The following is a 19,163-nucleotide window of genomic DNA, read 5'->3' on the forward strand; positions in this document are numbered from 1 at the left end:
CATTCTCCTGCTTTGTGCACAAGGTATTATGCTATGGTTTACAAATTGAGATTCATACAGTGTGAATACAAGGTATTATACTATGGTTTACAAATTGAGATTCATACAGTGTGAGCTCAAGATGGACTCAGGCATCAGAAGCCAGGTTATTTGGCCCCCTGGAAATAAAGAAAAAGGAGAGAGTGTTGCCCTATGAAGTGGTTCCTAGGACCTTTTACAAGTCAGGGAGGCCTCCCTCTGAGGAACAACATGAAGAAATTACACATATTAGGAATTTGTAACGCAGAGAAATATTAGTAGCAGATATAAGAATATAGGTGTTCGGGGAGCCAGCTAAAGCGGGAGGGTACAAAAATCACAGCAGTCTCACTGAAGTATAACATGTGCTTAAGGTTTATATCTGCAAAGTGCAGGAATCAAGTACTTAGTGAGGAAGGCACAGCTTGTAAAGTGAATATTAAAAATGAAGTCACGCTGGGGCACCTGGGTGGCTCAGCGGGTTGTGTCCAACTCTTGATTTAGTCTCAGGTCATGGTCTGCACAGCTCCTGGGATTGAGCCCCAAGTTGGGCTCTGTGCTGACAGTGCAGAGCCTGCTTGGGAATCTCTGTCTCCTTCTCTCTCTGCCCCTCCCTGTCTGTACTCGTATGCTCTCTATCTCTCTTCAAAATAAATAAACACTTAAAACTAAAATAAAATAGGGGTGCCTGGGTGGTTCAGTTGGTTAAGCGTCTGACTTCAGCTGAGGTCAGGATCTCACAGCTCATGAGTTCGAGTCCTGCCTAGGGCTCTGTGCTGACAGCTCAGAGCCTGGAGCCTGCTTTAGATTCTGAGTCTCTCTCTCTCTCTTTCTGCCCCTCCCTTCCTTGTGCTCTGTCTCTCTCTCTCTCAAAAATAAACATTAAAGAATAATAATAAAATAAAATAAAACTGGAGTCACAAATCTAAAAATCCTGAGGTTTTGCCATATTTTAACAACACTGCTCTGTCAGCAGGTGACACTAGTACCAATATAGAGCATTTCATGTAGGAAGGACGGAAAGGGGAGAAGATGGAGCAAGAGACAGCTTTGAAGCAGGGGCTCCCCAGGAGAGGCAGCCCCTGAGGACCGTGCTAAGCATGAGTGTTTTAGAGAACTGAGGACTGAAGATCTAAAGATGCAGGATGCTCCTTTTGGGGTGTGGGAAGACAATATAAGAGCTTTCTGCTTATTTTTATCTACAAATGTAAGAAAGAAATTAAGCTTTAGTAGTCTTTATAAATAGCCTTTACCTTTGATGCCGGTGTCATGCTGGGTATGATTTCAAGGCTGACTAAAAGAAAGGTTGGCACACCAGGATCGAGGCAGCCTCGTACTTTCTTTGTCTTCAGTCCACCATGACATACTGCAGATCACATGCTATGGGATTCCATCGTTGCAATGCCTTTTATAGAGACAGGGCTTTAAATAATAGAATTTATGATGACAGGGAGAGGGAATGAACTTGAAAGTGTGCTACAGGGAGGTTTGTTGTTTATCTCCTACAGTAATTAAAAGGGTTAGTGAAAGAAAGTTTTTCTTTTACAAAAAGGTGAGTGTTTTAAATTTGATCGCCTTTGTAGTGATTTAAAGGGCTACCAGTCGTTAGCAGATACATATAAAAAATACCGCATAGCAGATACATATTTAAAAAATAAATGCAATCTATCCTTTCAAAGTAAAGATGATGGTGAGATAAGTGAGAAATGACAGCATTTTGCAAAAGAGTCCTGTTGGGAAGAATGCATTTTGAAAAGAGATGTTTGGAAATGCTGGTACCATTAATAAAGATTTTCTGGTTAAAATGATATGTATCATCTAGAAAAACTCTCATATATACAAGAGATACATTTTTTAATCGATCTAAAATTTTCCCAAATGGTGAGTTTAAATGAGGTTTGTACTCATTTATTTAAAATATGAAAACGTGGGGCACCTGGGTGGCTCAGTCAGTGGTGTATCTGAATCTTGGTTTCTGCTCATGTCATGATCCCGGGGTCGTGGATTGAGCGCCATGTCTGGCTCCATGCTTAAGATTCTCTCTCTCTTCCTCTGCCTCTCTCCCCTGCTTGTGTGTTCTCCCTCTCTTTCTTTTTTTTTTATTTTTTTATTTTTATTTATTTCTAGGAGAGAGAGAGAGAGACAGCGTGAGCAGGGGAGGGTCAGAGAGAGAGAGGGANCGCCCCTCTCTCTCTCTTTCTCAAAAAAGAAAAAAAAAAAAAGCAATACCTTCCAATTCGCTTATAACAACAACTGATAGACAAGAGCACATGAAATGTTAATAGTCAAGTTTCAAAAGAACCCTCTGTGTAAGTGGTGCCTGGGGTGGAGGAAGTGGTGTCCAGGTGCACAGAGTAGAGCAGAGAGAGCCCTTTCCCCACGAAAACCTTTGTAACATTGACAGGCAGCTTCTTCAGCCGTCACAGGCATTGAAAGCAGTCTCAAAAGAAAACAAGCCTACGATAGGGCTTCAAGTTGCTGTTTTATCCAGGTTAATATGTATATATATTAGTAACAAAGCATATCAGTCATATAGATTTGCTAACATATTAATAAATAAGTTGACTATTCAAAAGCTTTTCCATATAGTAAATTTTAAAAACTCAAAATCTTTCTTAAATAAGTAAAATTTTAAAATGTGAATGCTTTTCTACACAGTAAATGAAAAGTATTTAAAACATTTAATTCATTTCAAGTTATCTTTGTATGTTTTATGATCTCTGTTAATATAGCAATACATATTTATATATCATGTGAGAACAAAGAAATATACATATTTTAGTGGGTATGCTTAAACTTAAAATTTTTTTTAATGTTTATTTATTTTTGAAAGAGAGAGAGACAGAGACAGAGAGACAGAGGATGAGCAGGGGAGGGGCAGAGAGAGAGAGGGAGACACAGAATCTGAAGCAGGCTCCAGGCTCTGAGCTGTCCGCACAGAGCCCTACGTGGGGCTCAAACTCACGAACCATCAGATCATGACCTGAGCCGAAGTTGGACGCTTAACCCACTGAGCCACCCAGGCGCCCCTACTTAAACATTTTTTTATTGTACATGAGTGCATGGAGCCCCTGCCTTATGAGATGTCTTAAAGTCAGTCACTGGGCTTTTTGAGGTTGTAGAGGCTCACAAAAGAGCAAAACAGATTACTAAATAGATGGAGCATCATTAGGTTTAGTCACAATTGATGGCTTTCTAACACCATGTTTCCTTTCATATTTACTCACTGTTTGCCTACTATAAGGAAGAGACTTTTCTTCTCCCTATTTATTTCTGTGTTTATTTAATCAACAAGGATTCATAAGTCTTATTTTATTCAGAGTTTTAGTTCCTAATGATTATTCCTGTTCCTGTTTCATCTTCCCTCTTATTTTCGCTTCCAACAGTAATCATTTTCTTTCCTCAAATAAAAGGTAGGCCCCTTCCTGTCTCGGTATAGACTTGTGACTATTCTAGCATCTTCTCTTCTCTTAGTTCTTAGGTCTTTCTCTAATTGCTCTGGCACTTAATCACGTGCTCTTGAATTCAGTGTTTTGTACGTGAAACTTTCATGACTTCAATCAGGCTATAACATCTTGAAGGATAAGAACAATGTTTTCTCCTTCAAAATTCCCATTTAATACATCCTTGCTGAAGCCCAGAACACAAACACATTGTACCCTTCTTATATTCCATGTCGCAGGATTGGCCCATAAATAAATACCATATATAATATTACATTCAAATATCTTACATTAGGACACCTGGGGGGGCTCAGTTGGGTTGAGCGTCCAACTCTTGGTTTCAGCTCACATCATGATCGCAGGGTTGTGGGATCAAGCCCCATGTCACACCCTGTGTTGGGTTTAAAATTCTCTCCCCTCCCCACCCCAACTCCAATGCTGTCTCTCTCTGTCTCTAAGAAAAAGAATCTTACAATAAAAAGCACAGATATATTTGACCCAGATTTTATTATTAACTAATTAATTAATTTTGGAGTTTTATTTAAAAATTTTTCTCTTATTCTCAAGTTAGTTAACGTATAGTGTAGTCTTGACTTCAGGAGTAGATTCCAGCAATTCATCACTTACATGTATCACCCAGTGCTCATTCCAACAAGTGCCCTCCTTAATGTCCATCCCCCATTTACCCCACCTCTCACCCTCACACCCCCATCAACCCTCAGTTTGTTCTCTGTATTTAAGAGTCTCTTATGGTTTGTCTCCCTCTCTGTTTTTATCTTATTTTTCCTTCCCTTCCCCTATGATCATCTATTAAGTTTCTCAAATTCCACATGTGAGTAAAATCATGATATCTGTCTTTCTCTGATTTGTTTCATTTAGTATAATACCCTCCAGTTCTACTTACATTGTTGCAAATGGCAAGATTTCGTTCTTTTTCACTGCTGAGTAGTATTGCATTGTGTGTATATATACACACCACATCTTCATGCATTCGTCAATTGATGGACATTTGAGCTCTTCCCATAATTTGGCTATTGTTGATAGCACTGCTGTAAACATTGGGCTGCATGTGCCCCTTCAGATCAGCATTTTTGTATCCTTTGGATAAATTCTTGGTAATCTAATTGCTGTGACCTCAGATTTTAAACACAGATTAAAAGACAAAAGCCAGCTGATAAAAAATACAGGGTACAAAAACATTAGTATAGGGACTCCTGGCTTGGCTCAGTCAGTGGAGCATGCGACTGTTGATCTCAGGGTTATGAGTTCAAGCCCTGCATTGGATGTAAAGATTACTTTAAAAAATAAGTATAATTATTATATCTGAGAAAAAAAACTAAACCCATGACTTACTTCTGTCTTACCAGCAAGGAAGCGAGAAAAGTATGAATTGTTCAGTAGAAGTAAGTGTACTATTTCAGTAAGAGTGACTAACTTTTCCTTAACTAACAATTCCAGAAGAATTTATTCCTTAAACAAAGTTCATTGGGCTAAATGTCTTGAATAACAATTTTACAAAACTGAGACCATGGGGCTCTTTCAGATGAAAGATTATTAGTTTATAATTCTATGAAAATCGATTTCTGGGGTAGGGAAGAAGAGGTCTGATATAGTGTAGATATACAATTTTCTGGTGGTCTGGTTTACCCCAGGTTAAGCTCAGAGGTGAGTAAATAGTGAATGGAACCCTCTGCCAGTACTTGTGAATATCATTGTTTTCAACTGACAGGAGATGTATGGTTATCTAGCAGACGCCTGAAGGTTAGGGATTCTCCATTAAGGATCTAGAAAATCTCATATTCAAATGAGATAACTAAGCTTATAAAGGAGAGTGGGATATTTGATGAAAGCAAAAGATCCAGCCTTGCATTTCCATGAGAATGGCACTTTGCTGTGAAAGCACCTCGAAGCCCAGCCAGGATCTTTTCTCAGGGAAGCAAAACAAACAAACAAACAAAGCTGTGCATATGTCCAAATGTTTGAACAAGTATTTGATAGAAGTCCTAAGGTTCTGGCCCATAAAGGATGATTGGTGAATTATAAATGGGGTGCCTTTGAGTTCAGAACAAAATACCTACCACTATCATAGAAGAGTCTTATAAATCCTTCCTAAACAGATTTTACTTTGAACAGATTATGTTCTAATGAGCTTTCCAGGATGCATTAGCAGCAGAATGGGGTTCCAGATACTTAATTGAGAGAAACTGCTTCATATAATTGCTTAGAATTCTTTTTTTGGATACTACATTGCATCTACCAGAGTTAATAAAAGGGATTTGGCATGCTACTATTTAGATAATTTTTGTGACTGTAATTCATAAGGATTTATTCAGCAAACATGTGTGGGGTACAATCAATGTGTTTATCAAACAGGTTAAGCTTCAACAAATGTCTTTTCACCAATTAGCCAGGTTCTAATTCTCAGGAATTTTCCAATTCTTGAATTTTGGAAATTTTGGTAAAGGGAACAGAAGGGCAGTTCGATTTAAGGGAATGGTGGGGATTGGGTCAAGGAAAACTTTGCTAATGCATGATCCTTCGCCTTATGGGCACATACATGATTTGCTAGTTGGGGTCCATGTTGTACACCCCCCACCCCATATTCTTTGCCGCATATATTACTAATCCTCTCATCCAAATCGTCCCATTTCTGAATCTGCAAACACTCTTTCCTTAGTAACTTTTAGGGACTTAAAGTATATGTTCATTGGGTGACTCTCACATTACTTACATGGTTTCAGATTGGTTCTCATAACCCTGCTGCGCTCAAACTGGAGCTGCTGTGTTCTTATCTCAAAGAACTGACTGGTGCTTTTCAGTTTCTTGCCAGCAATAAATTACTGCTTCACAGATAAAGTAGTAAAACTTAGAGAATGTTGTTGGCAAGGATATGGACAAAAACAAACCCTTGTGCACTGTTGGTGGGAATGTAAATTTGTATAGCCACTATAGAAAACAGTATGGAGGTTCCTCAAAAAATTAAAAATAGAAATATCATATGATCTAATAATTCCACTACTGGGTATTTACCCAAAGAAAACAAAAACACTAATTTGAAAAGATATATGCACTCCTGTATTTTTGCAGCATAATTTGCAATAGCTAAGATACAGAAGGGTGATGTATATGTGTGTATGTGTGTATATGTATATATGCATATGTATGTATGTATATACACATATATGTATATATAGATATGTAGATATATATGTATATATAGATAGATATACATATATATGATGTGTATATATATATACATATACACACATACACATACAGTGGAATATTAAGCAGCCACAAAAAAGGATGAGATCTTGCCATTTGTGACAACATAGATGGACTTAGAGGGTATTATACTAAGTGAAATAAGTCAAATGCACAGAGAGAAGTACCATACAGTTTCACTTATGTGTGGAATTTAGAAAACAAAACAAATCAATAAACAAACAAAAAGCAGAAATACACAGAAGAAACTGATGGTTGCCAGAGAAGGTGGGAGTAGGGAGAGGGAAAAGGGGGTGAGAGGCAGTGAGAGATAAAAGCTTCCAGATTATGGAATAAGAGGTGGGGCTAAAAGGTACAGCATGAGGAATATAATAAGTGGAACTATAGTAGTATTATATGGTGACAGATAGCAGCTACACGTGTGAGGAGAGAGCGTACTGTAGACACTTGTTGAATCTCTATGTTGGACAACTGAAACTAATGTAACACTGTCTGCCAACTATACTCAAATAAAAAAAAATTAGAGAATGGTAATTGTTTAAAAGTATTTTCTTTGTCTCCTTTCAAGGCAGGTTTAACAACTTACTTTCATCCTGGAATAAACTTGAAGAAGATACATTATGCTAGCATCAAACTTTATGAGAAATTGGAAGAAGAAACTGGGCAGGTAAATGCATTTAACTTGAAATTGTCTTTCAGATCAGTTTCTCGGGAATATGTAAGAGTTCTGAAGAATTTGGACATATTATCATGTGTGTAGTGACATTAATGGCGTGTGAAATGTTAATGTGGTAGAGAAATCTGGCTAATGTTTAAGGTAAGAACACCTAGAATTTGCTTTATTTTCAGTTTAACTTCTTGGAGTACATTTCCCATGTAATTAACCGCTCTTCTTGATTTTTTAAATAAAGAAAGAATAAAAAGCAGCTTTTAAAAATATCTTTACGGGGCGCCTGGGTGGCTTAGTCAGTTAAGCATCCGACTTTCGCTTAGGTNCCCTATCCATCAGTCAGGACAGCTAAGGGCACTTCTCTTGCTTCTAACAACATATATATGTTCTTATAACATTCCTTTAACACCAGTCTCTGTCTCCCCCTCTCTCTCTGTTGTGGCAGTTGCTTTNACAAAATCAAATTTAGAGGTGCCATGCTGTATTGTTCCATAAATTTCATCTAGCTCATAACTACTGCCAACAGGCTCTATACTAGGTGTTTACCTGGTTTTAACCAAATATGGATGAGAAAATCCACTTGGGAGTTGTATCTTTTTTTTTTTTTTTTTNGGTACTATGCTAAGCTTTTCACAGGCATAATTTTATTTAATCTTCACCATAATATTATACAGTATCTGTATCTATTACTACTAAACAGGAGACAGCAGTGTGGATAGTTTACATAACGGATCCAAGTTCATCCAGCTGGAAAGAGCTGGAGCAGAGTCTTCAATGAAGCCAGGCTGACCCCTTTGTACGCACTACTCATGTGCACCACCAGGTGGGGCTGTTGAGGAAAGTAGAAGCTTAAAGTTTCTCCCCAGTGACTGCTATAGCATATCTGGACTGCAGCAGTGCCTTGCATCACTGTTCGGGTGCTCCGGCTGTTTGGCCTAGTGAGTCTTTATAGGCTGCTGGCTCTCTCTTGTCTATAGTTTTGTGTGATGACCGTGTGATGGCAGACAGATGTTGTATTGCATTGTCTGCATTGAAATTCCATCTGTGTAAGAATATGCTTATATGTGTTTACATGTCACTCTTGGAATGCTTTGCTGGAAGTCCTCACCATCACAGTTTTCTCAAAGGTATTAGGCAATAGAAATATATGGGAAGAGTATTCTCTTGAACTGGGGGCAGGGTGCCAAATCAAATAGATACGGGATTACTGCAATGAGGATATATCCATTATAAAATACCAATGTGATGTTTGGAAGTCTACAGTAATATGAATTCCATTAAAATCAAAACAAGTCTCTTGCACTAAAACTATAACAAGAGATTGGATTAGTAATCAAAAGCTGCCCACAAAGAAAAGATGAGGCCCAGATGGCTTCACTTGTAAATTCGACTAAACATTTAAAGAAGAATTAGTATGAATCCTTCACAAATGTTTCCAAAAATAGGAGAGAAAACTTCCCAACTCATTCCATGAGGCCAGTATTGCCCTGATAGCAAAACCAGACAAAGACATCACAAGTGAAAAAGACATATTGTGAGTATTGGTGCAAAAATCCTTACGAAAATACTAGCAGACTGAATTCAGCAACATATAGAAAGGATGATGCAGCATGACCAAGTGGAATTTATGCCAGGGTTGCAGGGTTGATTTAACATCTGAAACTCAATCAATGTAATATGCTACAGTGATAGAATAAAGGACAAACACTTATGATCATTTCAATAGATGCAAAGACATTTGACAAATGTCTTGCTTGTATTTGGTCCTCAGTAGATTTCTGTTGAATGGATGAGACCTAGCTATAATACCGCACAGTGTTCCTTCTATCAACTCTGTTCATCAGACTGTCATTCTTCTTTGTTCCCCCCTGGTACTTAGACTGAAGTCTTAGCACTACATAGGTATTCAGACGTTAAGCAGGTGAATGACTAAATCAAGTATACATTTTCCTGACACCTACGTATATTCAACATGTGAATTTATCAACAGTATTAAACAATTCAATGTCAATAATTGATCAGTTAGCATTAGATTAACTGAAAATGTTAGAAACCAAAATGATAATGCTTAGACAAGATAGAAGTTTATTTCTCTTTCATTAGGGCAGTCCAGGATTTGAATGGTGGTTATTTTCCAAGAAGCCCTTGGGACCCCAGCTGTTCTTAGTAGCCATGTGTCTAAATAAACATTCAGTTTACACTGCTTATGGGGGCTGGGGGAGAGAAGGGATGTTGGAGACAATTGCAAGCCTCTACTAAATAGCCTCTCTACTTAACATTCAGTGTGAATCCTGCCCTAGTTTGAGCTTTGATAAAGGGAAAAGAAGTCCAGACTGATCAATCTGATGCCATGATACACTTTTACAGTCCAGCTTTACACTGAATAATGGATATATATTTATTTAAATGTTGACTCTTTTATGATTGACTTAGGTTTTAGCTGGACTGTATAATCCTGGAGATGGTCACATCGATCCTTACTCTCTAACTATGGCCCTAGCTGCTGGGGCTAGGAAATACGGTGCCCTTTTGAAATATCCTGCCCCAGTGACTTCCCTGACACCCAGGTCAGATGGAACATGGGATGTTGAAACACCGCAGGGGTCTGTGAGAGCAAATAGAGTTGTGAATGCTGCAGGTAAGCATTATATATGTTATTCTCTCTATGTAATTATATATATAATTAGTGGCGGTTTTCAAGTGTCAAAGAAATAAGACATTTGGCCGTAGAGTAATATCTAATATTTTACACTATGTACATTTTTTTAAAAGAAGTCCTGTTCTTTATTGTTGTTGTTGTTGTTGTTTATATTTTTATTTATTTCTAGGAGAGAGAGAGAGAGAGACAATGTGAGCAGGAAGGGTCAGAGAGAGAGGGAGTCACAGACTGAAACAGGCTCCAGGCTCTGAGCTGGCAGTCAGCACAGAGCCCGACGTGGGGCTCGAACCCACGAACCACGAGGTCATGACCTAAGCGAAAGTCGGACGCTTACCCGACTAAGCCACCCAGGCACCCCACACTATGTACATTGTTAGGGATCACTATAATGTTCCCAAGGTGAACGTTTTGTCTGTTTCTAAGCCCTCCGTCCATCACTTTGCTTTTGGTGTGTGAGATGCCACTCTGTCCTTGGTTACTCACGGAAAGTTGGTGTTCTTCTCCATTCTCTGCTTTCTTCTGCTCCAGATTGTCTTTTGCTAATGATGCTGCTCTTTCCCTTCTATGTTCACTCTTTCTTTATCCTAATAACCAAAGTCTAGTGTTCAAATTTATGAGCCTCCTTTTTTGTTCTCCGTTTACTTTTGGGGGCCTATCGGATCATTTGTGTTCTCTCTTATCCATTTCTTTTTTTTTTCTCTTATCCATTCCTGATCCATTGACTCCAATCAAAAAACATTTTACCCTTCTCCTTTCAGAATGTTATTAAATCTATTTCATAACCTTGATTTTTCATGTTGTTCTGTTACAATTTAGTTTCAGATTAGTGAAGTCAAAAGAGATATTTGAGATAATCTAACAACCGACCCATTTTTCCACTGTGGAGACCAAGTTCCAGAAATGTCATGTTACTTGGCAAAGCAACACAGTTCTGTTGGGGCCAGCTCTTGGACCTGGGTTTTTTGATTCCTGAGTTAATACACTTTCTAACAGGTCGTTTACCTGCGAAGTCATTTTCAACTATCACACACACAAAAGTAAGCTCTTGTGCAAAAGAAAATGCTAATGCAGTCTGAACTGGACTAATAATTTGTATTTACCTGTAGTTTGTAGTGGCTAATTTAAAACCCAAAGTAAGCAGTAGGCAGTAACTGATTTTCTCGTGGTCTGTTCTTTGAGTCATTACTTAAATTATAAAATGAAAATAGTTTTTATTATTTATCAGATCAAATTATACGCCATGAGGACAGGTCAGAAACATGGATCATTAAGTTCTTCCTCTAAATTATAACTTCTGATTGATGTTATTTATTTTTTTAAGCAAAACACTTAGTGGTTCTAGAAAAGTCTAGAAAAGTCAATATTTAAGAGTTTAGATTAGTATTTTTGAATTTTTCTAATCCATGCCCTCCATTTGAAAAGCCTAAAACTCTCATGCTTTCTGTAATATCATTTGAAATTTCAAATAATATAAAAGGACTTGCCTCAACAGTAAAAGCAAAGACATACATAAAACATTGCTTTGGTTTTGAGCCTCGCCTCTCGCCTTCTCCCTCCTCCCCCAAAATCCCTATGTGACAACCTCCACCCATCACCATCCTTGGGCACCACTGATCTGAATTTTATTAGAAGATCTAAGGCAATGAAATCATTCATATTTTCTTCCCCACGTAGCAAGGATTCCTTGTAATCTTGTAACTTTATTGTCTCACAAATTTATTGCCTAAATGCATTGGACTGTTTTTACAGTGAAAACAAACCAAACAGACTAAACAAATGCAGTCTGACCTCCATACCAGACATCACTAATTGATCATTGCTCTCATTTCAGACGGACCTGGGCGTGTTCTCCGATTTCTCTCATCGCAGTGCTTCAGGCAGCCACATGCTCCCAACTGATATTTTTAGAAATGATGTAGAAGAACTTAATTTAACATATTTTTTAATTGTTCTCCTAAGATGGCAGTAAGCTTTTATTTACATAATTCATTGACACTGTAATAAATTTTTCTTTTTTTTAATGTTTATTTATTTTTGAGAGAGAGAGAAAGAGAGAGTGTGAGCAGGGGAGGGCAGAGACAGAGGAAGACACAGAATCTGAAGCAGGCTCCAGGCTTTGAGCTGTCAGCACAGAACCTGACATGGGGCTCGAACTCACAAACCTCAAGATCATGACCCGAGCCCAAGTTAGATGCTTAACGGACTGAACCACCCAGGCGCCCCTGTAATAAATTTTTTCTAAAGCACAAACTGTGAGGAATAAGGAATCACTGAAGATAAAGACAGAATAATTCTCAAAGATGTCTGCCCTCAACCCAGGGCAGTGGTTACCAGGCAAAGTTTTCTATGCAGCTGTGAAATTTGTGAAGTGAGTGGGTAGGGGGCGCTATGGCAGGAAGTCCCGGGGTACAGCTTTTCTGGTGCTGGGCTGGGAGACAAATCCCTGGAATCAGGTTGGCAGTGTGGCCCTGGGGACCTAATTGTTTTCCAGCCTGGATTGTTCTCTAGGATGCCCTTCTTCGGTCTTTGTTCCAGAAGTGTTTTACTCAGCCACATCGACTGCCTTTCCCATCCTCAGTTTTTGATAAACCAAGCAGCTCCTTCTTGAAAATTTTGTGAAGAACTGAGCTGTCACAATGTTCAATTCTTTATCTCATGCAGATCATATCTCTGACCCATAATCTTATATATTTTTTCCCCTCCTTGATCTCTCTTCTCTTCCACTGGGTAAAAGTTACTGGAGAAAATCTTAGCATATGTGCTGCCAGAGCAAGCACAAGTTACTGGAGAAAATCTAACTGATTGCATATTTGTAGACCATGGAAGGTGTGGAGAAGTGTGTGCTTGTTTTCACAAAAATCAAATTTACAGTATAGAAGGTAAGCCTCAGTAACTGAGGGCAAAGGTTTGGGTATGTTCGCTTCTAGAAGTGAAGTTAACAGAGATCAGTTTTATGAATGAAGCATCTTCAGAAGGCGTTCTGTTAGGATGATTTGAAAATGTGTGGCTGACGGAGTGTATCCCAGAGTTACTCAGTGAGACCAGGATGTCTCACAAATTCAGCCAAAGCCTTCAGGCTAGCTCTGAAATCTAATTAAAGCAACCAGGATATAGATTTGGAAATGTGACTGAAATGTAAAAGATGTAAACATCACTATTATCAACTCGATTGTACCATAACCTGCTAGAAGTTTCTTTATGCGAAGTCATAACAGAAGGCAGCTGAGTCTTCTCAGGACATTCATGAAAAGCAAAGTCTAAAAGTAAAAATGGGCCCATGTGCTGATGTGTCTCCAGCACTGTCTAGGGCTGTGGGGCTCTCTGGGCCAGAGACACATGTATTGCCAACCATGTGTCCTGGGAAAATTATTCATTTGTAAAATGGACAGAATAATGCCCATCTCAAAAAACTGTTATGATTGGTAAGTGAGCCAGTAACATAAAGTGCCCTGAACAGAACCAGTACCTCACAGTAAGCACTATAAAAAATAAGTCTAATAATTATGATTACAATGGTTTCCTTGAAAGCCTATCTGCCCCTCTCACCCCCCATCCTGAGAACACTAGTGTCACTCTGCTATAACTTCTCGGCACAGGCTTTAATGTTACCCACCTCCTTTCACTTGTTCCATAGTCACCCAGCACCCATTCTGCTGGTACATTTGGTTCTCAAGCTAATGTACATTAAGAATCGCTATGGAAAGTTTCCCAGACTTCACAAAGATTCTAATTTAAGTGATCTGGGTGGGGACTCAAAAGCTCTATTTTAAATAAGTACTCCAGGTACTGTAGTGTCTGTTCGAGATGGTCTGCAAAACATCTTTAGAGAAATACTATTACATAGATGTTCCTAGAGGAGAGAGAATGTAGTAACTTTATTCTTTTACATTTTTTAAATTTGTTTTTTAATGTCTTTTTATTTTTGAGAGGGAGAGAGACAGAGCACAAGCAGGGGAGACACAGAATCTGAAGAGAGAGAGAGGGAGACACAGAATCTGAAGCAGGCTCCAGGCTCTGAGCTGTCAGCACAGAGCCAGACGCGGGGCTCGAACTCACGAACCGCGAGATCATGACCTGAGCCAAAGTCAGCAGCTTAACTGACTGAGCCACTGAGGCATCCTGTAGTAACTTTATTCTTGAGCAAGCAGAGCTGAAAGCAAGTTTTGGACTCTCCTGACCTCTTGGGATAAAATAGACTAACTTGCCTTTGGTACCTTAAGCTTTTAAAATTTACTTCATTCTACCCCACCTAATGTATAGCTCAGGGGCATGAGTGGAAGATATTTTATTATCATGTACATACTGTATCATCCTTTTTATATGGACCACTCGGGTTGGACCAGGATATGTACACGCCCATTCTCTCCATGGTGAAGAATGTTTCTCTTGACTTCATTTCTATTTGACTCATTAAGCCTGAGGTAACTTTGTAAATGTTACTTAAGAATTTTCTTAATATGATAAATCAGAAATATGATTGGATCATGTCCACGCGAAGCCCAGTGTTCGGCCAAAAGGGAACTGCTGAATTTTGCCTGATAACTCTGCATCAAAGAATGCCACTGTATAAACTCTCACTGTTCACCGTATAAACCACTTTGTACAAGTAAACTTGTCTACGAACCTTCACTCTTCATTTTAACTCTTTCTATTAATTACTGCATTAAAAAAATGGAAGTCATTTCCATTTCCAATAACTATTTTTATTGACCCTTCAGTTGTTTCTCAGGTCATAATGGTAGATTTTAGTGATTCTTCCACATTTGTCTCTCTTACCTTTGAACTCGCAGGGTAGGTGATGTAGCAAGAGTTGAATTATAACCAGGACAGATTTAGGTTAACTTGCTTGACATAAAGAGGAAGGAAGTGACAAAAAACACTGCCACCATAACAGCATTGGGCTTGTTATGGAGGATAAAATCATGTAGTTCTGTAATACTCATGCGTATGTTCCCGCTGTATTTTAATGATCAAGTGCATTAATAAGCAAGCAGTTAGACTGAGAAATTCATAAATATCTTTGAATAGGAAAGAATCTGTTTTCTTCAGTTTATGTTTTTAATTGAAATAAGTGTATTGAAGATACTGGAGTGGTTTGAATTGCTAGGCTAAATATTTTGGCTTTTTATATTTTAAATCTGCTGTAGTGCATATAACTAGCATGTATGGCTTTCCTGTATTTTCCTACAAAGTTCTGGCATTGGAAATTCACATCTTCCTACTAACAAAAATTAATTAAATCTGTAAATTATTAAAAGAGCAACAAGAGGCTTTAATGCCCACAAGTAAGATTTTTGGTTTGCAAATAGACATCCATTTCAGGGGCTATTGAACAAGTATGGCCAGGGGCGCCTGGGTGGCTCAGTTAGTCAGGCGTCTGATTTTGGCTCAGGTCATGATCTCACGGCCTGGCCCCTGAGTCTGAGCCCCATATTGGGCTCTGTGCTCACAGCTCAGAGCCTGGAGCCTGCTTCAGATTCTGTGTCTCCCTCCCTCTCGGTCTCTCTCCCTCATGCTCTGTCTGTCTGTCTCTTTCTCTCTCTCAAAAATAAATAAATATTAAAAAAACAAACAAACAAGTATGGCCAGTTTAGCCATTAGGTCAAAACAAAACAACAAAGCCCAAGGATGATGCTTAGAGAGTTAAATAGAAATAAATTTTGACACATAAGGGTACATAGTTTGGGTTCACAGACTGATTCATAATTGATGAGCCTGTATTTAGCGCTGAACCTCATAATGACAGAGGCTTCAGAACTTCTTATTAGATTTCTAAAAAAAAGCAGAAGCAGAAATGGTTAAAAAATTAAGAGTGTAACCTCTAATGAAATAACTTGAATAAGATCCTCTAATCATTTGAATGATTACTCAAAATTATTCTGAAGCAAACAAGCAAATAGAACTTTCCCCTGAAGAATCCACTGAAGGGTCAGGCGACACCACATCCCTGCCATATAATCATTCTAGATTCTAAGTTACCTTTATACAAGGAAAGGGGTCTTGGATTTTTAAAACAAAGTCTTTCCATAGCAAGAAAACCAATAAGATGTGTTGATTCCAAGGTCTTCCAATGTGACATTGGGTATGTCTCTTTTCCTCTCTGGACTTTAGTTCCATGTCTGTATACTGAAGAGTCAGCTGGGGGAGAATCAAGGGTACTTTCAGCCACAATTTGTTTTTTTCTTTAGCAAAGGTAAAAATAACATTCATTTCCACCAGTAAGACAATCCCAACACACACTGTGAAGTGAGATTTGTTCTCATATAGGAATCCCCACCTGGTTCCTTCATGCCCCTTGCAAGGAAGGATCTTCCAACGTATTCTAACTAAGCTTTTACAGTAACAGATAAGACTTACTGTGCTATCTCTCCCAAAGTATATACATTTTCAAATTTTAACTTAACAGATCAATTCTGTATTTGTAGAATCTTAGGCATCAGTAATTTGGGGAGAGAGGGGTATGGGGGATAGAGGGATTGACTTGGAGGGCTTTCTTATGCACAATTACTATGTTGATCAACACAGGCCCCTTTATTGTTTGATCATCTCCATTTCAGGAGTAGGATCCATCCATTACTGTCTTTTTCATCAACATTTGTATATTTTATATATTTGGTATGTTTAGTTTTTCCTTCAAATACATTGGTTGTTGTTGTTTTCCTGTCTGCCTCTGCTTATTGGCAAAATACTTTTTCAGGAATTACAAATTCCTGAAAAAGAAATATGTATCCATTAGATTACAAATATCTTCAAAATTCCAGGGCAGGTAAAATACTGTCTTCTCTTCCCCCATTGAGTTTTGAAATGGCAAAAAATTTAAAGTTGTCATCACATTCTTTAGACTTTCCGTGAGTACTAAAGTCTTTTCAATATTTTATTTTAAAATAAATTGCCATATCGGTGTCAGGTGTGGTATGTTTACACACGTGGTAACATTTTATTTTATTTTTTATTTTTTTAATAGTTTATTTATTTTTGAGACAGAGAGAGAGTGGGGGACAAGCAGAGAGGGAGACACAGAATCTGAAACAGGCTCCAGGCTCTGAGCTGTCAGCACAGAGCCCAACGCGGGGCTCAAACCCACAAACCACGGCATCATGACCTGAGCTGAAGTCGGACGCCTAACCAACTGAGCCACCCAGGCGTCCCCGTGGTAACATTTTAAAATGGTTTTTTTCTTTAAGGATTTTGGGCTCGTGAAGTAGGTAAGATGGTGGGACTAGAGCACCCTCTCATTCCGGTCCAGCATCAATATGTTGTTACGTCGACTATACCTGAAGTGAAAGCTTTGAAACGAGAACTCCCTGTGCTCCGTGACCTGGAAGGATCCTATTATCTGCGACAGGAAAGGGATGGGCTTTTGTTTGGTCCATACGAAAGTCAGGAGAAAATGAAAGTACAGGACTCGTGGGTCACCCATGGAGTCCCTCCAGGTGAGTGTCACAAATGCAAGTGTGTGCAGGTCAGGCACGTATGTTTTGTCTTCTCTGTGGCAGGGGTTGGAGGCGCTGGCTGTAGACTAAGATGACATCATAACATTAGACTACTGGGTACCTGGGATGTTGGAGGTGAGGGATTTGAGGTCAGCTCTGTTCCCATGTCATTTTCAACGATCACAGCAGGAAGTAAGGAAAGACAAAAGAGGCAGTTGGTGATGGAGAAGCTGAAGAAACATGTCTTCTGCTTCCAGATAATTTTCACCTGCCCACACCAACCTCCTGCCTCCCCTCCTTTTTCCTCACTCTCTCGCCTGCTTGGTCTAGTTTCTGGATTTGGATACAGTGGATACTGTACTTTGACGGTTGGAAGTATCAGGGACAGGATACCCAGCCTGCTAAGAATGAAAGCCTTGAAGTCTGTCACAGAGCAGGATAAGTTGCTCCTGCCAACTGACGCCCTCCCCTACTACATAAATAAGTGTAGAACAGTCCTGTTCTAGGCGGGAGGAACTATAGTTTCTGTAAGAGAGGTGGACCTGTTTTTGTTTTTCATGAAACATTTCTACAGAGTGAAATTAAAGATGGAGGTTACCTAAGGAGGTAAGCAATTAAAGCAATCTATAGAAAGTGCTGAAATGTCATTGGGGCACTGAGATATTATAGGGGGTATAAAGAAATGGAGGAAATTGTACTTTCTAGAATTGTACTTTGATAAGCTACTTAAGATAGGGACTGAAGCTCCCCCCTACTCCTCAGTACACCTGCGCCCATGTGACCACGAATGATCACTAAACTCCCTTCCACAGAAGTTGCGCCAGCTAGCTGAGGGCTTTTGTTTTGTTGAATGGGCTCTGCACATTTGGGTCTGTGTGGAGTAGCTCCTGATGTCAGGAAGGCTGACTGCCACCTGAGAGCCTTCCTTTCTGCAGACAGCCTCTCTTGAAAATAAATGTTGAGCAAATATTTAAATAATTCCAGTTGGAGGGAGAGCCAGATTGTTAGCTGGCCCCGGGCGCGTACATGTCATGGTCCAACACTTGTGGTCTGCAGGCCTCCATGCAACTGACACAACATGCATTTCACAGGAGGAACAGGAAGCTGGCTGGCTGCTGTGTGGGAAAGTCACCAGTATTGGTGGAGAAGTTCTTTTAGAAGCTCATCTATGGCCCTGCCTTCAATGACAGTACCTTTTAGGACTGAGAAAATTATTGTATTCCAAGACCTTGACTCTTTTCTCAGAATTCTAGCCTTCAGATACATTAAGGAGTGGGTTTGAAAAAGGAGGCATCCATGCCATTCTTTCTCTGCTAAGAGCTAAGAGACATCTAGAATCCATTACTCTAGATCTTGGAGTAGTTTTCTCTTTATATCCTGTGTTCTGACGTGACTTTTTTGCAAGCTCCTCCTTGCCCTTACCTGAAAAGATAAAGCAGACTTTTAGGGTTAACTGAAGGATAAAAGTTCCCTCTTGACAAACCAGTTATTGATTATTTTTTAAAATTATGATCAGATTAATTGTTGAAAACTGTTTACATACCTGGATTTATATTTATTATTAATTAAGAGTGTTAACTTTCATGATTTTGTTTCCACAAAAATAAATGTTTGTTCTCAAAAATGTGATGGGTACTTATCTGTTGACAGTGAGTGACTATTAAGTTTGGACTTAAAAAAAAAAAAGGAAGTACCTTCTAAATACCTTCTTTAAA

General features: G+C 38.9%; 1 protein-coding gene across 1 annotated transcript in view; it reads left to right on the top strand.

Annotated features, from left to right (window-relative positions):
• DMGDH (dimethylglycine dehydrogenase) overlaps positions 1 to 19,163 on the top strand; it is an 87,014-nt gene that overhangs the window by 31,320 nt on the left and 36,531 nt on the right. Inside the window, exons 4-6 of the mRNA XM_077759838.1 lie at positions 7,255 to 7,353; positions 9,790 to 9,994; positions 17,200 to 17,448. Of these exons, the coding sequence (XP_077615964.1) occupies positions 7,255 to 7,353; positions 9,790 to 9,994; positions 17,200 to 17,448 (553 nt within the window). The remainder of the gene's footprint in view (positions 1 to 7,254; positions 7,354 to 9,789; positions 9,995 to 17,199; positions 17,449 to 19,163) is intronic.

Source organism: Crocuta crocuta, unplaced genomic scaffold (assembly GCF_008692635.1).
Source record: "Crocuta crocuta isolate KB4526 unplaced genomic scaffold, BGI_CrCroc_1.0 scaffold162, whole genome shotgun sequence".
Taxonomy (NCBI): Eukaryota; Metazoa; Chordata; class Mammalia; order Carnivora; family Hyaenidae; genus Crocuta; species Crocuta crocuta.